This window comes from Strongylocentrotus purpuratus, unplaced genomic scaffold (assembly GCF_000002235.5).
Source record: "Strongylocentrotus purpuratus isolate Spur 01 unplaced genomic scaffold, Spur_5.0 spur5_scaffold_5, whole genome shotgun sequence".
NCBI lineage: Eukaryota > Metazoa > Echinodermata > Echinoidea > Camarodonta > Strongylocentrotidae > Strongylocentrotus > Strongylocentrotus purpuratus.
In genome coordinates, this window is record NW_022145611.1 from 25956746 (window position 1) to 25981813 (window position 25068).

Genomic DNA, 25068 nt, shown 5'->3' on the forward strand with positions numbered 1-25068 from the left:
CTTTCTTTTTAAAGAGATCTCATATCCTAAACACTTGAAATACTTAATTATTCAATCACTGATTCTATTCTCACTGGGGGTGGAACATGACACGATACCTGAAACGAAAATACCCTTAGTTTTAGGCCCAGATTTTGTCAATCATCGGTCAATTTAGATTTGGTAAGGAGTTGCGATTTCAGGCATTTTTAAATACGTTTGCAAACATTTTTTTTTTGAAAAAAAAAACAACTTTGGGCAATTTCAATAGCATTGTCCATGACCCTTTAAAATGTGCCAACATGACAACAACACATTATCAGGCCAAAAATGATTTCTCTGGAATATACAAAAGTGTATTGAACTTGCCCCTTACTTGATTTTTGTTTAAATGGTTTGCGATGGTATTATTATTTATTTCTAGCTATGATTTTCTTCATGCATTATACAGGGTGGAATCAATATTGTGCCAGCTTTTCCAATGCTACATCAGGTGCTACAGTAACATGTTCCCTCCCATCAGTGTTCCAGTCATCTAAGGGAAAGATTTGTTCTTATGTTCGCATCACGAATGGCCAGCTTAACATCATAGTTTGTGAAGGTGGCACTGTAAGAACTGTGGAATCAACATACGGAGAGTGGAGGACTGTTTATCCTGACATTTCATGCCCCTCAAGTGAGACGAAGGTAAGTAAAAATCATTTTTTGGAGTCATCTTAAAGGGAGTGTATCATGGGAAATACTGGTTAACGCCATCTACATGTATGTTTTCTTTTGGACAACTGCACATAAACGAATGGACTTGATTAACTGGGTCAGCGCGCGCTAGCGTTCGCGAAACAGACCGAAGTGCTCCCCACGCTTCGGTTTCGCCTATTTTGCACCCACATGAATGCTGCGGTCGCTTTGTCAGTATTCGTATTATACCTGATTGGCCCCGGGTAGGCCCACGGGAAAGACACATAGTCTCCTCATGACACACTCCCTTTAATACACTAAAAGTGGTGAGGCGTATCCAGGATAGCATGCAGGTGTTAAGACCACATAAGCCGCAGGGTACGGGAAAATAATTCAAACAAGCACCATGCATGTTTAAGACTCACTGATAGCCTACAAAATTTCAAATTTGCCGATGAGAGAGAGAGAGAGAGAGAGAGTGAACTAGTGATTTGGTTTAGCTAGGAGAAAGATATGATTATGGTAATCAATCATTCATAATTAATTCATTGATAATAATAATAATCATTTTTGCTTACACTGTATATAGCGCCTAACACTTATTTTATCAGAAGTCTCTAAAGCACTCTACAATAATGCAGCATAATTACCATGGCTTTAGCAGTGCAGCTGTCACGCTGTCATGAGGATTGATTATTTTGATATGCAATATTAATAATTAATCCATTAATATTGCATGATATGGCAAATTCAAGCAAATTTATTTCGTGTCATTTATTATTGTTATCTAAAAAATATGAATTTTAAAACCCTTTTTTCATTTGACTTTATTAATCATTCTATTCAATCCTTTTTTTTGTTCTCCCTACAAGATATCATTCAAAGCAGTGAGTTTGGGAGGTAGTCAGAAGCCTGATATCTGTATTGCCAATATTGACGTGTACGAAGATTTCCCAGTGACAACAGGTATTTTGATCAGGCTGAGATTAAAAAGAAAAATATTAATAATTATGATTGAATAAAAATGATATTAATATTAGTAGTGATGATTTTCATAATGGGGGTGATGATGATGATAATAGTAATGATAATAGTAGTAATGATACTAGTAGTAATAATGAGAGTAATTAATAGTAAATATTGTATATTACAATCACTGAGAATGTGTTCGTTCTACACCAGGATTTTTTAACCTATTTCCCTTTACATTTTTTCCTGCACTAGCAAAGTTTTAGTCAAATTTTTATATTGCAATGATTTAATAATATGTATTAAAACAAAAAACTAAGGCAGGTTTGAAATATTTGAAGAAAAAAACTTTCACTTAGTCCTTTTGAAGATTTTCTGTTCATTCTTGTTTCATCCCCACACAGAATCTCTCCCAAGTTCTTCGAAACAGACAATGTCCATTACTCATTCACCGTCACATATATCCACACTGGGTTCGACATCATCAACCTCGTCGTATCGAAACATGACCGACACACCTACTCTCATACCAGGTTCAACACTGGGTTCGACATCATCAACCTCGTCGTATCGAAACATGACCAACACACCTACTCTCATACCAGGTTCAACATTACCAACCTCAACATCTAAGAAAGATATAACAAAGTCGACTTCACTAAAAGATTTGACACCGATGGTGGGTTCGACATCATCAACCTCGTCGTATCGAAACATGACCGACACACCTACTCTCATACCAGGTTCAACATTACCAACCTCAACATCTAAGAAAGATATAGCAAAGGCGACTTCACTAAAAGATTCAACACCGATGACTTCGACAGATACGTCGACTTCAATATCAGACACACAATCGATGACCTCGCCAGATTACATCCACACCACGTTATCAGGAACAGATCGTATAGTGGAATCAACTGCAGGCGTGGTTCAAAGTTCTTCGATTTCAGTATTGTTGGAAGAGGGCAAACCAAAAGGTAAAAGATTTGTCCTCTCTCTCTTTCATTTTTTCAAAGCATATTTTGTCAGCAATGATTTACACGTTCATTTCCTGTTCCCACATCAGTTTAATTTTCAAGTGACATAATTATGAAAACATTTTCAATGATTAATTCTATTTTGTTAACGTTGTCATTACTTATTCGCGATGTGGATGAGGAAAACATGAATATTTATTATTCTCTTCAAATTCATTTTTCCTACCAGAATCCTACTTGTGAAATAATAGCTTCCCAATTGCTATTCTTGATCTTCTTGTTGCTGTTGCTTCACAGTCTTAAAGTTATAGAAATTATATAATATAATTCCTTGCATTTCATGGCCTGCAGTTCAAAAATTAATTCAAAAAATGTGATACACTGCTGACTAAATTAATTCCAATGTAAAGTTTGGGTATGTCTTGATTCTGGTGTTAACATTTTTTTCTTCAAATGACAATGCAAAGTGTAAAACATGTACACTTCACATTTCTGTATCTCAAACACAAAGTTACATGAATATGTGTAGGACCTTTGTAATGAGTAGCTGCCATTCTAGATTTTTGCGGCGGTTTCCCCTTCATAACTGAATGAGCCTTAATCACACCAAGGTTCTTTCGTATTCATATCTTGCAGGTGGTACAGATAAAACCGTTATCTTGGTCGTCGTAGTTGCCATACTTCTGGCCATAGTCCCAGCAGTGATCTTGATTTTACGACGACACCACAGGTACATGGCAGAAAATCATGAGAATCAAATAGATTTTAAAATCTTTTTGACCGTGATCATTAACCCTATCAAGAATATCTGAAGAGAATCGAAAAATATGTTGTAAATCTATCTTTAACACAATAAACATAAATTTGGGTTTGGTTTGTTTTCTGTGAGTGCAGGATTATGATAATCAAAGATTCATGGAAGTGTGGATTACTGGTAGATGAAATACATGTTTTCTTTTCATTGACTTATTTTCTTTTTGAAACATTGCAATGACACATTGAACGTATAATATCCTCCATGTGTATTTCTGAATTAATGCAAGTAGAAGGTTATGAGACTATACATAACACATTTCATTATGACTCCCTCTTCATTACTCTATCTCTTCAAACAGGATGGCATGGCAGAATGAGCGTTCTGAAGATCACGGAAAACACTCTGGAGACAATGTCTACATCAATGCCACCTATTCTGCCTGTGATGTGAGTAACAGGCAACCTGATGTCATCTTGGACATATGTGTCAGCAACGGCCAACGGCCTCAACATTGTTCATCACCTTTGACCAGTCCTTACGGTCCTAGAAGCCAAATACAGGAGGATGAATACCTTGGATATGGGACGGAACACCCTTTCGTTGTAGGGCATGCAGACAACAAGGATCTAAGAACACAAGAAGAGGACGAAGATGAGGACCCATTTCTTATTGAAGAGCTTGATGATATGGACACGTTTAGGCAACAATTATCTTGTGTTGCTACTACAACTGCAGAGGAACAGGCATTGGACCATTTGAATCGTGGCTGTACTACAAGTACAAAGAACCATCTGCAAGAACTGTACAACGACGTTTGCGATGCCACTGCTGTCATATCAGACGACGTCCATTACGACACACTTGTGCACGGAACTGTGGCAAAGTCCACTCCAATAGGTAGCCAGAAAAGAACCACACCGAATGAAATCGTGTTCCAAACTGGGTATGAGGTAGGACTGGATTACCAAAATATTGGTTTTGTTGATAAGAAAGATTGGAAGCAGCATGAGAATGAGAACTACGACTACCCTGTGTACACCAGAGTGGAGCTTGATGACTATGAACAATACCCATACAATAATCCACCACTGGCCAGTGGTGAACCAACCAACACATCCTCAAAATTTCAAGACAACAAAGAAGGAGACCACAATTACATTGTCTCTGAGTCGGCTGATGCGGAGAATGATGGGAAACCCTGGACTGGGGAATCCACAGCAGGTGCAGAGGACCAGGTTTATGATCATCTCAACCCTGGCCATTGCCACAGTAACAGCCGGGAAGAACTGAGGGAAAGTGATTACGACGTAGCTACTGTTATACTCCATGAATGCCACTACAACACGCTGGTGCATGGAAATGAAGCAAAGATCAAACCAAGAAATAGAAAAGATACAAATATCCCTAAAGAAGATGAGTACCAGGTGCTTAGTCTTCTTGATGAGAAAGATTCAAAATGCCATGACACAGTGACTGTCAGCCATTACAATGTTCTTAGTGAAATCATACACACTCCTGATAGAATGGAAAGATCAGCAAAGGCATATAATGGCGAGATCCATATTGATGGAATGGAACTGGCTGACTACCACCAATACGAATACCCCAAACCACTGTTAAACAACAGTACAACAACCAACATGACAAAGAAGGTAGAGGGCAACAAAAGGATGGATCAAGACTACTTTGTTCTTAAAGGCCAAGATGATTTGGAGCCAGATATTTCTGGTACAATAGCAGAGGACAAGGTGTATGATCTTCTAAACTATGACCATCGAGGCAGTAATGATCAGGTAGACCTGTTTGGGAGCGATTACAGTGCTGTTGCTGTCATGTCTGATGAAGACGATGATTACACACTGGTGAATGCAACTGAAGGAGAGACCACTCAAAGATGTGCCAAGAACTCAACCAAACAACATGAAACTGCTCATGAAAGTGTCATCTATGCTGTCAAAGAGTGCCAAAGCTTGGATCTGATTGATGAGATCGATGTGAAGTGCTTTGAAGGCATGGACGATAACCATTACGACATCTTGGGTGAAGGTGCTTACTATCCAGATCGAATGGAAAGGTCTTCAAAGACATCTGATGATGGCACACACAGTGATTACTACGATGAACTGCACTTCAGACAGAAGCTGGCTGATTATCATGAGTACCAGTACCCTGAGCAAGAGCTGAACAGTGATTCAAGAACCAACACATCATCGGATTCAGAAGACAATGAAAACGAGTACTATTACCCGGTGGGCAATTACAAGGAAAACAAAGTGACCAAAGACCCCTTGTCACCTGACGATGAAGAAGACTATTACTCAGTTAACTAGGTGCAAGGGCACATTATTACTAGAGATAAACAATATGAGCACCTGTATAGAAATGATGTATACACAGAGCTTGCGTTAACATTTCATACACCCCTACTTCTTCCATTGACTGGCGTTGATGAATAAGTGTTGTCACACAAATATTGTACAAGTATTTAGGTAGTATCAAGATACTACAGCAAGAGGCATCGCACAAAGTTTTTAATTGTATGATTTAACAAATCATGCAGACTTTAAAAAAAAAAGGTTGTCAGGAAACTTGCTGCTTTTCAAATTTAGAAAACCTGCCAGAGATCATTTGTTGCTTTTTTCACAAACCCAACACTTTGTAGATCAGATAGCCTGTTCTACAAAGGTACTCAAAAACGTGATAACGTGAGTGATCATTACAAGCCTGTAAATTAGGTTTATGCACCATTTTATCTCCTTCATGCTCAAACTGTGCGAGCAATACTTGAGCAGGGGGTAAAGAAAAAGAAACATTACAAGAAAAGTTTCATGAATTTTCAGAATACCAATTTTGTTATGTAGGAAGATACAAGAATATTTGAGATACAAGAATTTTCAGAATATCACCCCAGGTTTTCAACTCAAGCAGTTCATGGAACAATTTTTTTAAATAACTTATTATTTTTTCCATATTTCATGTAATTCACTTTGCACTTTCAATTTGATTCGTCAAACTGCAAATAAAGATATATTCCTTCGTATCGAGTATAATCTCACCTCCCAAGCTGACACTCCTTCTCTGAATTTCTCATTGATCATGACAGCAATAGAGATCAGATGACTGGAGGTGGACTGGAAAATAAAAATAAAAGTGCATTAATTACTTGGCTTAGAACTTTATCACATTCACAATATACCGGTAGTGCTACCCTTACATGTTCATGGCATAATATGGAAGAATTGTGATGTAACATTACTTCTCCCTTGACTTTCAAGTTTTCAAGTTCAAGTTTTATTTATCTTTCTTTCATATCACACTTTACAAATTTGAATATAACAAGTTAACAGAATATGGCTTTACAAAAGAAAGATGAGGTGACCTTGGTTGAAAGTAAGGCTTGTGGATTTAAGGTCCCTCATGAGTAGCTTAATATGAGTATGTGAATATGACTTTGAATCCTTGCCCTGTGTATTTTTTAATTTGCCTCTCTTGACCTAGGTATAATGCATGAAGTGCTGTATTCAATCACAGAATAAACAGGCTTAAACAAAATGTATATTTGCAAGGCATGGGATCAGACTGTTATGGAATATATCAATCATTTCACAGGAATTAAATTCAATACAAAAGTATCAAACTAAGAATCATGCTGCTCTTCCCTTTTTACTTTTGGTTCACACAGAACAAACAACACATGACATGTATACATGTACTTGAGAATGCACATCAAAATAGAATGCTATAGATTCCAATATTATTACAAAAATAAATATTTTCACATTGATCTCTTCTCATGCACTTTCTTTCCTTATCTTTAATACCAGGGGTGATAGTGAGCACTAAAAAAAAAGGGGGGGGGGGGTCCTCACCCCCCTTTTTTTTAGTGCTCACTATCCTAACCCCCCCCCCCCCCTCCCCCTTGAGTAAAAAAAAGGATTGGGGGGGGGAATGGCATCTAACAACAGTTCCCCCCCCCCTCCTTTTGAGTAAGAAAATTGGGTAAAAAATAGGGAATATAAGGGGAAATTTCTGGAAAAAGGGGTAAAAAATAGGGAATATAAGGGGTAAAAAATAGGGAATATAAGGGGAAAATCTGGAAAAAGGGGTAAAATCGGGAAGAAAAAAAAATCTGGAAAAAAAAAATGGAAACCGTTTATCAGGCCTGTAATACTTAACTGAACTTTAAACCAACAATAAATGATATAGGCGTGATACTTTTCAAAACTGAATTTATATAAAGGTATACAAATTCTTATTTGTCAGACCTTCGTGTATTACCTTTTCAGAGTCATAGTTTGGCCACAGGTAGTTTTCCAGGTATTGGCTGAACTCAAGCACCATGATACGACGTACAGCAAACCTAAGCATAGATTAGAAGTAAAAGATTTAATAAGCACTCAAGCAATGTCAAACAAAAGGCTTCTATCATCAGCTTTCAAAAAACAAAATAGGAAATGTAATAGCAGTATATATTGAATTGTAATACTCGTAATAGAAAGTGAGGATAGTAACTTGCAATCATTGATATCAGGGCTGGCACATTTAAAACACTGCATTTTAAACATGTTTGTTACTTTTGTTATTTTGTGTTATTCAAATGTGTTATTATTTTCTTGCATTAGTTCCTTAATTTAAATTTATTTTGGCACGTACATGATTCCACAGTTGCTTATTAAAATATTAGAAGAGTAAAATCTTTCTCCAATCCGTCTCTTTTTCTTGGGTCTTCTTAAAAGTCATCTGTTCTAATGATCGGCAGTACTATCTCGGTCTCAATCGCCATTTATGGGGTGGCAGGGGAGTATGTGCACTTGAAGGGCCACAAAAAATTCAGATAAAAAATAAGAAAGATAAAAGAGAGGAAAAATCCTGATCCAAAATTAATGAATAAATTAAGGTTTGAGAAAGAATTTAATAAAAAAACTACTTAACCCGTACAATGTTGTTTAAAAAATTGTTGAAAATCTTATGTTTGATTACAGCCAAGGATTTTTAAAGTTCCAATTTCAGGGCAGCGAGGTGGCCAGATTATTATTTATTTATTTATTTTTGTTCTCCAAATAATTCACTCTACCTTTAACAGTTGTGACAATCTATACACCACCAAATTAAGATAAAGTCATTTTATCTCATGTTTAAAAGAAATTCTCAAATTGTTAGAAGAGTGAAATTCATCTTACTTGTTCTTCAGGAGTTCTTTCTTGTAGACATCTTCAATCACCTACGAAATGAAAAATATACCTCTCATTAAATGCATGGTATACACATATTATAATACAATGGAGATGTAAAAAAGATGCCATGAAAATATAGAGCATTTAATTTTTTTTGTATCAACCTCCGAGATGACATACAGTATCAAGGAATATTAGGTTTGTCATCCCCTCTCTTTGTAATTCATTCTTCCGTCTTCAAGCTGAAAAGAAGACAGCTATTTTTAAATTCCTTTTGATGGAAAAAGTCATTTTGTATACACACTATACTCTTAAAGATAAGACTGAGTTCTGTTCATGCGATTCCATTGTGAAAGAAACATTGTGGAATCGATCAAAAAAGGTTGATCATCTAGCATATTTATTGGTGTGTACTGCAAGGTACTGGAATCATCAAAATGATAAGAAATTTGGCCCAGTCTTGGTAAAGTTACAAGCGCTGTACACAAAAAGATGTATATATGGGACAACACGACCATGTGGCATTAAAATCTGTCCCGATCTTTATGATGTTAACTGCCATATTTAGAATATTAAGGCATTTGAAGAGCCTTGCTTTTCAGGAAAAAATGTGTATCAGATGTTCTTTTACACTTGCATTATAATACAATGATAATGCTCACAAATTATTTTTTACCTCTTCCCAGGACTCAACCTTCTCTTTAAAGTGCGGGTTCATAGAAAATCACAAATATGGCAAGTAGCGTATTAATAGAAAGTGGTATGCTAACAGATGGCCATCGTGCAAGTTTTAGGTCATCTACATATCGGGTTATTTATAAAATTACAAATAAAACAATCTCCATAGCATCTGGAATATGCGAGAGATTCGCCGGAAAAATAACGATGTTTTAATGCCGTCACATTATGAACCAACCCTGCCCAAGCAGACGACATCCCATAAAGAATGAACATAATTGCAATGCTTTTATTTCTCAAATAATAATGAGTTTAGTGTATGTACATGTGAAGGAATTTTACACTATTCAAAAAGGGATATGACCCCATACTGATAACTAAATTCTTTTGTTTGTAAATACACAGGATAGGGGTAAATGAACAATCAAACAAACCACACTTTCAAATTAAAAAACCTCCGGAATGATAGCATGGACGTCATTTGTTCCCTCTTGAAACGCCGAGCATGCCGCGGTCTATGCAGCTGAAAATACAATGGCGTCTTATCTTGTTTACAAGCGACGGTTTCCCTTTTTTTTCTAATCCTCGCATTTTTCATCAAAATAATACCATGCACGGGTATTAGAGTGAGGCAATAGATTAAACATTTCGCCTGAGGGTATTGAAGTAAGAGAAATAACTGAAGAAAAGATGACAAAACAGGCACTGAAATTGTGTGAGATGTCATGGGACATCGTCTGCTTGTGCACATCATGTTCAACATGTGACGTCATATCTCAACAGCGATGGGGAGCTTTTCAGGCGCTATGTCGGGGCTGTATCTAAGCGTTTTGTAATTGTTAATAATCATTACTTTGAATGTTTCCAAGCATTGGCTTTTGATAACCTTGGCCAATCAAAGTGTCACCTTTGCAATAATGACATTAAAGTTAGTTTTTGAAATCAATGAACCTTCTCTTTAAAGGTACTTAGTAACATTGTGATGGTTGATTTCACAAATCTGTTGAATCAGGATGCAAAACACGTAAAATTATGTTTGTATGTATGGATTATCCAACTACGATGCCCCAAATCCGAAATTAATTCACGCAATATGAAGATTTTTATTGTTCAAGGGGTTTCAAATGTGCAGTGCTTCTGAATCTAAATTCTCCCAACCATTTTGGAATTTTCCCAACCGTTTTTCCATGAAAAAAAGACATAAAAATAGGCTATAAAAAATCTGCCAACACTTAAATGTCTGGAATGGAATGTAGAGCCATTTTATTGCTTTGTGAGATTTCCATTCACCTAAAATGTAATTAAATTGTAATATTATAGTTGGAAGAATTAAGGAATCGATCGGATCAGTTTTTCCCAATTTGTACCATGAATAATGGTCCGTTTTCGCTCAAATTTTCATATTATCTTTAATTGTACATCTAACATTGGAGTCACTACCTTAGCACCACTATCTCTCATCTGAACAATGTTACAAAGTCCCTTTAAAGTGACTCGGTTTAATGTTGAAGGTTGGTGAAAAAACTATGTAATTTTTGTATGAAATGTTACTTATTACATTCCTTAAACTGTACTTATGGCAGACCTGCCAACCTCTTGAGTTCAAAAACTGTATTCTTTAATCTCAAAATTTGTATTTTACTGACAAAAATTGCATTTTTGATTGATAAGTACTTCTCACCCCGAAAATGCATTTTTGGGATTTTTTTTTTTTTTTTTTTTTTGGGGGGGGGGGGGTGAGGTTTGCTAATTTTCATAAGTTCCTACATACAGGAAGAAATTGTATGGATCATTGGTTGAATATGCATTATTTCATCATGACTGGTGTATTTGATGAACCAATAAACATCCCCAAATTGCCGATGTGAGATGCCTGTAGGATACTTTAAAGGACAGCACACACACACAAAATAAAAAAATTAAAAAAAATATTTAAAAGCATAGCTGCACTGAAGAGTTTCCCTTTGCTCCGAGACAATGCGGACTACCATCCACAGGCCCTGAAAAACTCATCTTGAACATGTACCCCGAACTTCTCTTTGACAAACAAAGTACGGAAATCTTATTCTGAACGAATAATACTTTATCCCTCAGAAAATCACTTCAAGACATGTTCCCTTGAAGCAGACTGCTGTACTCCCAGGTTGCTACATGTTGAGGTTCATTAAAAAAATAATTAAATAATCAATGTAAATCACAACATCACCATGGACTATTTTGAATTCATAAAAAAAATCTAGCCATATAAATATCTGTCACTAAAAATTTGCAAAGTTTAATGTTTCCAAAGTTCCTGATTTTACAGAACCCAAATCAACCCCCTATATAATGATATCAGTATTATTCAAGTTGGCAGATGGAACAGGACAAACATTTTTTACAAGCACTTTCCAAGTTTCCATATTATAAACAGCATTAATGAGTTGGCCTTATTCTACTTGTCATCAATTATATCTGAATTGACTTACATTCGGGTCATAGGGCATGTGTGGTGTAGGGCTGTTTGGAGCCCAGAATCGGCTGCCAAGCTGTGTCAAGAAATCTGCATTCAGCTGCTGCACTGTAGGAGCAAAACTCTTGCCTTTCTGACTGCCACTCATCTATCAATACAAGACATAGAAATAAAAAAATATTTAAAATTTGTTATACATTAATTTGTCAGTGCACAACAAATGGAGATTAGTCTACAATGGATATCATTGAGTTGCCAAAGTATGCAGGGATTTTAAAACTTGAAACTTCATATACCCATAACCATTATATTGTTCATTAGATTTCTCTAAATTTTCACTGACCCATTCAAAAAGAGAACTGCATTTGATTATTAAAATCAACTTGATGGCAGGATGGATAAACATGCTTACCCAAAAACGTGTTTCAAAATAAAAAATAATAATAATAAAATAAAGAGTTGCCATGGTATTCCGAAAGGGTTCTACATGTTTGACTCATTATCCCTCTTATCTCACACAAACACACAAAACATCACAATATTAACAAAAAACAACTACGTTTTACCAATGACTGTGATGGTTTATTTAATCTCCTATTCACCAACTGATACCAAATACACATGTGCAGATATATTTTAAATAATTATGAATATGTAACAATGGTAATATCAAAATCAATTTCAAATTCTTGGCATTAGCTTTTGGCCGCATAAAAGCCATAAGTCACTGTAAAAGTTAGCCGATATGTTGGCGACAACCTAGCTTAAAGGGCTAGGTGAGAATATGATGTATGATATTGAATCATCTAGCCTTAATTGGCACCCATAGTATACCCCTGCGTTAAGAGGCAGGTAAACAAAACCTAAAATGCATTTTGAAGAAGAAAAAAAAACCTAAAATTAGAAAATGGCGGAACATAGCTGAATACGGTTGGCCATAATATAAACATTCTCACAGGTTTCATGGCAAACAGCTGCACACTACAATGCAAACCGTATAGCGTACCGGCGGAAAGGCGATGGGGTGCGGGCGCGACTGTAATCTCAGATCCTCATTAAATTCATGTGAGTAATTCATCATTCTGGTCGCTTACTTCACGAACACCCGCGCGCCCTCACAATACCGTTGGTGCGGTATGCAATTGTATTGTGCAGCATTTTGCAGTGAATCCTGTGAGAAAGTTTTTATAGACTCTCGCTAGGTTAGGCACATTCATGGGGCACTAGAGGGCGCTTCGGTCGCGTACGAAAATCTGAATGGCCTTGCTGCGGTGGGTCGGCAATAATCAGCCCAAAACTTGGATATGGGAGGTTGGAAGGATATATCTTTTTTATAATGTTATCCGGTCTTACCCTTAACCATCCTATGTTTAATCTACATGTATGTAGAAATAACATGCGAGTATGATAAAAGAAACATCGGGACCATTACTGAAGTAACTTTTAAAATATTAGCCTAGAAATGACCACCAAACGGAAAAAATTGACATTTTTTCCCGACAAATCTTCATAAAATCTGAGTTATAAACAAGTCACATCTAGGTACACTAATACAAATACGACTTTCTGAAAATTCAGGTATGATTTTTTAAGTTTCTTTCAAGTATATTTCTGCGCATTGCAGCGCCAATATTCTTCACTGCTTCAAAATCACCCTTGAATTTTTTTTTTGCAACGAATTTGATACGAGGTCCGCGAGTGTTCCCCGTTCCTTGCGTGTTGAAAGTTTGGTAATACACAGTTTGCATTGACTCGCGCACGAAAAAATGGTTGAAAACAAAATGTCAAATGAAGAAATAAACAAGCTTTTGTACAGTTATAAGAGTTCTACCGAGGTTTCTTTGTCGATTTAATTTATTATATAGTCTCAATTAGAATTCAGAATTATCTCACTGAAAAGTTAAGAAACCGACGATGTTCTCGATCGTAGTTATTTTCATTTTGCCAGCAGCCGATCTAGCGTTGTTTGGGCAAAAAGCTAGGCCGCTGCCTTCCCACCATGAACCTTTTCGAGTCCCGCTAAAATGGCGCGCTGCGTTGGTATCGCTGCAAACTCTCAGCCGGCTAGCTCCCCACGACGGACCATTCGCGGTATGGCGAGAGTGTGTGTGTGAGGTATGATTTTGGATTCGAGAACGCACGTAACGCAACCGTTTTCAGCTGTCGAATGTGTACGACCAATTTTACATGTACGATTTTTAGTACAGATACTTGGTCAGTTTTCTTCTTAAATCTTTGGTTTTACAACATTTAAAAATATAATTTCTTCAAATCTGCTCCTGACTCGGTTCAGACTAATTGTCTGATGTGTTTTCAAGTCAATTTTTTGAATATATTTTTTTGCATGAATTTGCCTAGCTAGGTCTAGACTAGACCGAAAGCTTCAGTCTCTCTAATCCAGAGCTGCCAACCTCCAGAACCGAAAATCAGTAATCACAAGGCTCAAAATCAGTAATTTTGGGTATAAATCAGTAATTTCCTATGCGGCGCTATGACTCTAATAAAAACGGCACGCCAACATTGCACAGACACATGATTATCTGACATTTTTGGTGATTTTACTCACACAAAGTTGTTAAATAATGAGTTTCATATCATCACAACACAGTCTTCCAGGAAAAATGGGGGGAAAAAAAATATATAAAAAAAATAAATAAAAAAAAAAAAAATTTTTTTTTTTTTTTTTTTTTTTTTTTTTTTTTAATCCGTAATTTTAAACAACATTCCGTAATGGTCGTTAATTTCCGTACCAATTACGGGAAATCCGTACTAGTTGGCAGCTCTGCTAATCGTCGGTTGTTCCACTGAGACTACGTTTGGCTCCACTAGACCTTCGATTATAGAGACTGAAGTATGTCCCATCGGGACTGTACGGGACTGTACAGAACAAATGGTTCGGTTCGACCGGACCGCGATGAATGAGATATGCAACGAGATTTTCACTCTTTACATCCTCATAACTGCTGTAATTATAACACAAATTAAAAATAACATATATATAGCTTATTTGACTTACGATAGCTTGCTCATTTAGATCCTAAATTAATGATTAATCCGAGAAAGTCTCGTCGTCAACATTATTCGTCTTGGTGTTAGTTGATGAATATTCATTTTTTCTTTTCGAACGTCCAATAGCTACCGTAGCTACGTAGGGTAAGCCCAGCTTGACCAACGAACTCCCACGAAACGAGTGCTCTGATTGGCCATTTGGCTATGTTTTGGTAGGTTGACCCGGAAATATTTTGGCCGCCGGGTCATATAGCCCTATGTTCCGAGTGCATGAACGTTCGGAGATACAAATTGGATAATTCACATAAGTAAGTCCGTAATTTATCCATTTAATATTGAGTTATCAAATTTTGATAACTGTAATTAGGACAAATGACATACCGACCTAATTTACATCTGATTTAGAAATCAGGAAATTAGATCTAAATAAAGAAAATCGGGGAGAAAATGTCGTGGACGAAAATATGTACATAGCCTGCCCCACGGTACGAGATCTCTGGGTTGCCATCTGTATTGGGGAATGACAACAAATGTCAGTTTTATTAAAGAAATGACCCAAATCAGATGGTTATTGTTGTCTAGGTCTAGACTAGACCGAATTTTGTTGAAAAAGATTTTCAAAATGGATTTCGATTTTGACCCATAATTTCCTAAAAAGGGACTATTAAACTGATTATTTCAGTCAAGTTGTTAAGTGGAACCGATGTATTATAGCCTAGGCCTAATTTACATGTGGATATGCACGAGGTAAAATGACATTTTGGGGGATTTTGGGGGCAAAACGCTACGACCTGAAATGGCCGTGGCGTTATCAAGGGAATGTGTATAGACGGTTTCCGTCTCTAAAGAGAGAGCCGACCCTACCCCAATAAGAGGCTAACGAACGAAAGAGACGGAAAATTCGGTCTAGGTTAGACTAGAGTAAAGGAGCCCGTTTTCGGCCACTTAAGACAAAATCCTATTTTTAGGACTCTTTACATCCTATTTATTATCATTTCTTGTTTAAATCATGAAGCAAATATTATTATTATTTAAACAAAAAAAGAATCCCAGAAAAAAATCACGAATTGCCATGACAATATTCATTTCAATTTTCACTGTTTTGGAGCCCGTTATCGGCCGAGCGTTTCAGTTTACGGCCGCATGTACAAAGTCAATAGGAAGCGCTCGCGCGCGCCGTGCGTTTCCGCGCTGATGTACAGCACAAGCGGGCGGAGCAGGTATCCCACGCCGGAGCTCCCTGGTGCTCGCCTGGCCGAAGACAGGCACAGCGGTGATCGGAAGTTGGAATCTGAATTAGAAAGAGATATCGTGTGTGCGTCGCGATGTGCGGCTGCATTGATTTAATACATGCGATGACATACTTTTGAGCTTGCGACTAGCACAAAATCAGGCTTTAAATCTGAAAAATACTTGAAATAAAGCTCATTTTATGGTACCCATATTTCTTACAGACACGGGTAAGATACTCGATTTGTCAGATTTGGGTAGCGGGACCGGCGATTACATCGCTAAAATGTGATATTTTAGGATATATTTTCCATTGCAAATGTGGTTCTTCAGTGACACTGGCATGGTATGGTATGTGTGGGATATGTGTTATGCTATTATGCGATGTATTTTAGAGTGATTTTACCTTGCATCCAACCAATCGGCCGAAAACTGGAGCTGGCCGATTACGGGCTCCTTTACTCTCTAAGTCTCTGTTTTTAGGAAAAATAGACTAGATCCTAGAAAGTCTACTCCAAAAAAGATAAGAAAATTGTTATGAAACACTCAAACAGGTAAGAAACATAACGACTTTTAAATCATGACCATTATTTGAACAATTGATTTTTTGGTATGTTTTAGTAGGGTTTCTCCACGCCAGAGTTACGGGTCAATTATGATTTTGAATTAGCACAGTTAGATTTGACTAAATGACTAACGTAAACTCCTTTGTGTCGGACTGTACTTACGAATATTTGAAAGCATAGACTCGACCCGACCAATAACAATGTTCTTTTATCGTTTAGAACATGTAGTAACAATACAAATTAACTCACCATTAAATACTTGTTTCACTTTCCAACGTGAAACTGATAGACAAGCTTCGAATTCCCAACCTTAATATGCTTTCTGAAATTAGACTTTTTTGTCGGAATACGATTCACATGTCCATGGTCGCCGCCATCTTAATTCGTTTACCAAACGACGCGAATCGACCGTAGATATCATATCGACCGCGCGTCGTCGTCACTGTAATGTAAACATTCTGATTGTTAATTGATAATTTTTAATAGCAGAGAGAAGGGGGAGCCTTTAAATGTAAGTGAAGTGAAGGATAAATTTCTCGAAAAGAGGAAAGAAGAAGAAAAAAAAACTTGCAATGGAAAGGGATACTCTTAAAATTCACTTTAAAAAAATGGGAGGCCTTGGAAGGTTTTGTGTGAGATATATAGATACACTTGAAAGAAGCAACTTCCCAGCCCTGCATCCCAGCAGTCTCTCTTTGCTTGTGTCTTTTTGCTGATTGCTGTTTTTTTTTCTTCAATCTTTATCTCTTTCTCTCTCCCTGGGGGAGTTTTTCTCTTTTCCGAAGTAATACTGTATTTAAAAAAAAAAAAATTATTGACAGATCATGATATTTCATGTAGGCCCTATATACCCCCTCGAACAGATAAAGCTTTTTTGAAAGAAAAAAAAATGAACATGAAATGAGTAAGTATTTTATCATTATCATTATTACTATTATTGTTTTAAACAAAGAAGGAAATGTAAGAGGGTTGTTTGGTTTAGCACTGATGTTACTGATTTTGTATTGTATTTTGATTATTTTGAATGTGATGTAATTTCAGTATGATGTAAATTTCATGATTTTGGTTATTTGTAGGCTACTACCTTTGGTATTGAGGAAATAAAGCACCTTATAACAATTTTTTTTTTAAATAAAAAAAATCACGTCACCCGTGCGTACACGTCGACGTCCCAAATATATTTGTATAACATTTTTATTTATTTTATTTCCAGGAACACAACATCGAACGATAACATGCATAACAATTAAGACATGTTGATAATAATAACAATTTAAAAAAAAAGAATAAAAAATAATGCTTGAGGACTTGCCCATAAAAGACAGTTCTCCTCATTGGTTGTTGTTTAAAAAAGACGTTACCTTTAGTTGTTCCCATCAGGTAGGACAAATATTATGGATTGCCCTACCTAGCAGTTTGCATCCTGACTATCGAAATACTATTATTTTTATCAGGTGAATGAAATAATTTGTATTAAGGCACTTCACAAAGACGTGGTTGATTTACGAAAATTACCTATTATATATTAAAAGCGAGTTGTCATTTCTGTTCAAATAAGAAGTGTTTCTAATTTTCTATGATGATCCATAGGCAGGGGCGGCGATCCGTCCCCCCCCCCCTCATTTTTTTAGGAGGGCCCAAGAGTGCAGCGTTTAGACAAATAAAAAATGCAAAAATCTTCTCACTCGGTAGCTACGCTCCCTCGCATAATATACTTCGAAATGTACAAGTAAATACCGATAAAATTGAAGTGTGAAAAAAAGTAAATTGCTTGTTTTTATACTATAGTTTTGCCAAGGAATGTAATTCTTTAATACAACATAACTTCAAAAACCTGTGAGGGGTAGTCAGTTCCGTCACCTTCACCCCTCTCATTCACTTTGCTCCCTCGTACTTGCGTACTGATGGGGGGGGGGCTTGGGGGCAGTGGGGCAGTTCCCCCAAAATGAAATTCAAACGTGGTTTATTTCTAATTCGATACCAGTGATTTACAAAATGGCATGATTTTTCGCTGAGCTTCGGGGGGCTCTGCCCCCTGGACCCCAACAAGGGCCCTAAGGCGGGCCCCTGGTTGCTCATCTGACCGTAATCAAATGCCTAAAACGCCTGAGCTTCTGGGGGCTCCGCCCCCTGGACCCCACTCCAATAAGTGACCTGCCTGCCAGTGTCACAAATAAAGTATCAAAATATGCTCATCTGACCGTAATTAAATGCATAAAATTCTTGAACTTCCGGGGGCTCCGCCCCAAGGATGCTCATCTGACATGAATAAATGCCTAGAACCCCTGAGCTTCATGAGACTCCGCCCCTTGACACCCGCCGGGGCTTTGACCCTGGATCCCACGCCATGTTACGCTCCACTTTGCTTCGCTTTGCTCTACCTGATCGCAAATACTTTAGGCCCCCCCCCCCCCCCACTTTGAAAAACGTTCTCAGGGACTGCGTAACATGTAAGAGTGGTGGTGATGCGGATATGTTCTGCCCCAAAAAAACGTTTTTGCTCATTACGCCACTGCTCCCTCGTCCCTCGCATTTTGTCGTCCCTCCCCCCCCCCCCCCCCCCCGGTCATGAAAAGAAATCGCCGCCCCTTTCCATAGGCCTACTCATTTGTATACTTCTAGTGAGTACAAAGTCATGAAACGCATCATTAGATAATGGTTGGAATGAAAAATCACTCATGGCGAACTAACAAGAATTTGGCGTGTAGAAAACTAACAAGATAACTGCACAAGATCAAAAATACTTGGTAACTAATCCGCCCAGGCACAATACTTTACGATCGTACGAAAAGTGTTCTGGTGTTGCTCGGGTTACTTATATTATGCATAAATAAATAATTCGTTAGTCGTTGGGGAATTTTGCAGCGCTGAGAGAAGGTCACAATTTCATTTGTTACAAGCATGAAATTCGAACCAGGTGACACTGGACATAATGGGTGATGAATAATTTAACAAAGACAATAATTGGAAGCTGGGGAATAGTAGTGTTACCGGGCAAAGCCTGGTTTGTACAGTAACAAACAAGTGAAACATTGAATGAAAATGCAAAATTGATATGCCGTTGCGAATTGCGACTAATATATCTTCAAATCTATATGTGAAATGTCAAATATACAACATGTTGATCATATAGAAACGTCGTAACGTAAGGAGAACTAACCCTTAGAGAGATTTATTGCATTCTTGCCCATCAATCTACAAGATTCCTCACCAAAGTGTATGGAAAAGGCATAAAGCAAGAATAATGCAGTTTCTCAGCAATACATGGGCATCGCAATTTTCTTGATTGCATGAAGTAGGCCTACTATGCGAGTCGTTTATCAACTGTATTCAAATTTATGGATGCTTCATTCCCAGGTGTTTGTGGTGTTGAAGCATTTCATTCACCTGCGATTATCCTTTGTACTCCAATTGCCTAAGTTGGTGCTGTATTTTAGTATTTCTAAATAAACGAGTTACAATTTATTGTTACCCAACTATACATTTTTCACCAAATGCAATTTTTACCTTCTCGGCTATGGTTTTCCCTCATTGAAAAGTAAAGGTTTTGTTATTGAATTAAAAGTTATTTCCAATTAAAGTTTGGCGCATGATACAATCATGTACAACTCCGCCTGTTACGTCACATGTTCAAGAAAATGGCAGCGCCCAATGTTATGCTAAAAGCATTACATCATGCCCAGAAATCTTCATTTATATATCTCTTGTACCCATTCGTAAAATTTATTGTACATCATAAGGCAGGAATTTATCTCGTTTTTTTAGAATACTTTCATTTATTATTTGGAGGTAGTTCCCCTTTAATAAAAAGAAAGAAGGATTTCTTTAGGATTTCTGGATTTCGAGTATTGACAGTACGACGGATAAAACCACACCATTTGAAACATGTAGTAGCCATGCTCCTCACATGATCTGACCAACTTAAGTATTGATGTGATGAAACCTAAGTACTGATAACGTTGTACAGTTTGACAGGTTCAAAGTTTTCTAACAAGTAAAATTAAAGAAAATGATTGAATTGATTTTCAACAACTGTTGTAAACTTGCTGTTAAAAATTCTCAATATTCTCTACCAGGCAAGAAAAGCACTTATTGTAAATGCCTTTGGGGACGTAAAGTTGCAGCAAGGGCTGTGAAGGGCAGGGTATAGGCCAAGAACATGCACCCATACACCGCCCCCCCCCCCTCAGCCGAACCCACCAATGTAATTAATATCATCACATTAGGTATAGAGGGCTAATGAAGTAGTTAGTCGAATAGGCCTACCTATGGGGGTCAAAATAGAAAATCTTAGCGATATTTGTAAGGCATCAAAGTATTAACAAAATTAAGGGGTAGATTGAAGGCCCTACCCTTTTGTGAGGCCATAAAATCATAAATCTCCCCCCCCCCCCTTTTTCATCGCATATTTCTTTTGTTTGTTTAGTTTTAATCTTATTTTGTAATGTTTTTTAAAATCTTTTTAATTTGTTTTGTTTTGTTTTGTTTCGTCGTTGTTTTTTTAAATTTTATTTGATTTGTCTTTAGTGTAAGATTCTAGTCGATTAGTCCAAACTCCCCGAAAATAAGTCTATCTTACTCACAATGTATACACAATAATCAACTTTCATTTGGCACCTGAATATCTTTATGACACCCTCCAAACTATCTCGTAATCTTCACTCAACAACCGACACATGTAAACTTATCATTCCCAAATCTAGACTCTCAGCCGCTGAAAAACGTTTTGCAGTAGCCGCATCAAAGACTTGGAACAGTATCCCTCTTAGGCTCTTTCTACAATGGAAATTACCTGTCTTGCCACCTTCAAAAGATCCCTCAAAACTTACTCCCCCCCCCCCCTGTGACCTACTTCCTGTGAGACTTTTTGTCCCCTTTTCATATTTTCGTATTTGTAGGCGCTATGGTAATTATTGTTTATAGCGCTCCTAAAAAATATTCGATATTATTATCATTATCATAATCCTTCCACCTCCCAAATTAGCCACCCTCCCAACCGCCATTTTCTTGCACTCGATAGTCTATGCCCATCAGGGCCCTGCATCGTAAACAAAGGCGCCAGAAGTGGGGGGTGCATTTTCGCCCCCCCCCCCCCCCCCCACCCCACCCCCGAACAAAAATCAGCAGTTAAAGAGTAAAAATTGTTTAAAATAACCAAAAAGATAATAAAAGCTGAATTTACTCACATTAAAATTATATTCCATTCAAAGAAAAGAAAAGTAAACAGGAATTAAATTTTCTAAACATTCCGCATGCCCTATAGGAGGATTTGAGAATAGTGATACGCGCATATCGTGGAAATAATGTGAGCTACTGGGAAAGCGTGTGTTTATTATAGGGGTGAGAAGACATGAGCCCCTGAATGCTGGCGTACTGATGGGGAGGTGGGGGGGGGGGCTTGGTGGAGTTAGGGGACAGTTGCTCCCCCTCCCCGATAAAATTAAAACGTGGTTTATTCCTAATTTAATACCAGTGTGTTAAAGAGAAAAAGAAAGAAAGAGAGAAAGAATGAATGAGTGACCTGCCAGTGTCACAAATGAGGTATCAAAATATGCTCATCATCTGACAGTAATCAAATGCCTAAAACCCCTGAGCTTACGGGGGCTCCACCCTCCCGACCCCACCAAGGGCCCTAAGGTGAGCCCCTGGATGCATATCTGACCGTAATTAAATACGTAATTAGACCCCACGTCAATTTACGCTCCACCTGATTGTTAATACTCCCCTTTGAAAAACGACCCGCGGGGCCTGCATGTAACATGTAAGAATGGTTGTGATGCAGATTTTTCTTCTGGGATTACATGCTTAATCGAAAGATTGATATTACAGCTCAATGAATTTAGCAATCGCGATCTACATGAGAGGGAAGGAATATATATAGCTGCACCAGCCAAAAGGCCGTGGATTACATCATAAATGAATAATAATAATGATTATAATTAGGTATAATTTGGTTATATAAAAATATCTCGGGTTTATATCTTTGAGAGATTTAAATCATACCTGTATAATATAAAATAACATAGTAAAGAAGGGACATAATAGAATGAAGAAGCAACACTCGGCTGTATTGGCCTTGTTCACACATGGGGCGATGAACCAACTTTTATGCGGAGTTCCATTTCTAGGGTGAATGAGACTGACTTCGTGGTTTCTATCGTATTCACGAGTTTCTTGATTTTGAAAGATTTCTCACTTTCCGGCTTGCCCCTTGAAGGCCAGTGACGTATCCGGCTATTACATCAGGCGCCCGTCCTTTCCTCTCGCTTAGAAACCCACCAAACAACTAAGGTAGGAGATCGCAGGAGATTATGTTTAAGATGTTTTCCATTGTCAGCGGGGCACACGCCTACAGATCCACAAACTTCGGCTGGCCTTCCCAAGGCGCTAAGTATGCAAGACCATACTGTCTTGACAGATTAGGCCTCAGGTATACTCTGCATTTTCTGGAAGAGTTTCTCCGCGTTTTTTTTTTTTTTTATTTGTTTGCATGTACAATGGTCTATGCCTATCTCTCACCACTTCCCCCAATTAAACAAAAACTTGTTATTTCAGTCACTGAAGATTAATTTTAAAAAAATGATGTTATCAATGGAATTCCACATGAACACCTAACGTAACATTGTAAGTGGTTATGATAACTACCCAAGGGATAATCAAGAACGAAGCTTTCTTAATTGCCAGATGTGCCAGAGACAGCACCCCCACCCCCTTTCTCTCTCTCTCTCTCTCTCTCTCTCTCTCTCTCTCTCTCTTTCTCTCTCTATGTACACATTATTACTGGGAATGCTTGTAATGTTTATGAAATGATCAGGAGAAGAGGACTTCACATGAACATACATGTACATTATAACATCTAAGTGATGAAGATGACCAACTCAAGGGATAGAAGAAGAAACTAGATGGATGTTCGACAGCGCGCAGTCGAAAATGATGCCTCCGCCATAGAGCAATTTTTCAAATTCAAGTTTGATTGTAATTCATTAACAGGTTTACAGAATATCGCGATTACAAGTTATTTTTGTATATACATGTATGACCCTTTGGCCTTTGATCTTAAGACCCTAAAATCTAATCAGGTCAATGGCTCTGCAAGATATACAGTGCGTCCCAGAAAAAACGAAACCGAGAAGTATCGATGTTCTATCAGGCGCGCCGGAAGCAATTTGGGATTGGGGGGGGGGGGGCAAACATTCCAGGGGGCTCACCTTCCAGGGGCAGTGACGTAATGAGAAAAAACGTTCGGAAGGGGGGGAGACGAAAAATCTGCAACACTACCAGTCTTACACGTTACATGCAGGTCCCGCGGAACGTTTTTCAAAGTGGATTTTTAACGATCAGGTAGAGGGTAAATTGGCGTAGGGTCCAGGGCATGAGCCTCGGCAGGGGGTCAAGGGGCTGAGTCCCCGGAAGCTCAGGGGTTTTAGGTATTTAATTACGGTTAGATGAGCATCCAGGGGCACTCTTTAAGGCCATTGACGTGTTCCAGGGGGGGGGAGAGCCCCCAGAAGCTCAGAGGTTTTAATATTTAACTACGGTCAGATGAGCATCCAGGGGCCGCCTTAGGGCCCTTGGTGGGGTCCAGGGGCAGAGCCCCGGAAGCTCAGGGGTTTCAGGTATTAAATTACGGTCAGATGAGCATCCAAGGACCCGCCTTAGGGCCCTTGGTGGGGTTCCAGGGGGCAGAGCCCCCTGAAGCTCAGGGGTTTTAGGTATTTAATTACGGTCAGATGAGAATCCAGGGGCCCGTCTTAGGGCCCTTGGTTGGGGTCCAGGGGGCATAACCCCCGAATCTCGGGTTTTTTAGGTATTTAATTACAGTCAGATGAGTATCCAGGGGGCAGAGCCCCCGGAAGCTCAGGGGTTTTAGGTATTTAATTACGGTCAGATGAGCATCCAGGGGCCCGCCTTAGGGCCCTTGGTTGGGGTCCAAGGGGGCATAACCCCCGGAAGCTCGTTTTTTTTTAGGTATTTAATTACAGTCAGATGAGTATCCAGGGGGCAGAGCCCCTGGAAGCTCAGGGGTTTTAGGTATTTAATTACGGTCAGATGAGCATCCAGGCCCCCCCCCCCTTAGGGCCCTTGGTGGGATCCAGGGGGCATAGCCCCCGGAAGCTCGTTTTTTTTTTTTTAGGTATTTAATTACGGTCAGATGAGCATCTTGGGGCGGGTTCCTAGAAGCCGTCATAAGTCTAACTTCTTGACTATCCCATTGAAACGTGTGTTATAGAATTAACACGGGTTTCAATGGGATAGTCAAGAAGTTAGACTTATGACGGTTTCTAGGAACCCGCCCCAGGGGACCGCCTTAGGGTTCTTGGTCGGGGTCCCGTAAGCTCTGGGGTTTTAGGCATTAAATTACGGTCAGATGAGCATTTTTGTATACCTTATTTGTGACATTGGGAGGTCACTTATTTTTTCTCTCCGTCTTTCTTTCTTTTTCTCTTTAACATTCTTTTTCAGAAAGTAAGGGGGCTCAAGCCCAGCCAATTTGCAGACATAAAGGCTTCTAAAAAGGCGTATTTTTCGCCCGACTGTAATTTGGGAATTTCTCATTTTCCTACAAAAGCATAAAAAGGTATGACTAACAAAAAAA

General features: G+C 38.2%; 1 protein-coding gene across 3 annotated transcripts in view; it reads right to left on the reverse strand.

Moving 5' to 3' along the window:
* The window catches only part of LOC577627 (RNA helicase aquarius), a 55121-nt gene extending 38242 nt beyond the window's left edge, over positions 1–16879 (reverse strand). The window contains exons 1-5 of one of the 3 annotated variants that reach the window (XM_030998654.1): positions 16722–16879; positions 11684–11815; positions 8544–8584; positions 7642–7723; positions 6420–6494 (exon numbers count right to left, since the gene is read on the reverse strand). In XM_030998654.1, the coding sequence (XP_030854514.1) occupies positions 6420–6494; positions 7642–7723; positions 8544–8584; positions 11684–11815; positions 16722–16724 (333 nt within the window). In that variant the 5' untranslated portion in view covers positions 16725–16879. The remainder of the gene's footprint in view (positions 1–6419; positions 6495–7641; positions 7724–8543; positions 8585–11683; positions 11816–16721) is intronic. The other 2 variants (XM_003725417.3, XM_030998655.1) reach the window with 2 other exon arrangements.
* Between the last annotated feature and the right edge of the window lie 8189 nt (positions 16880–25068).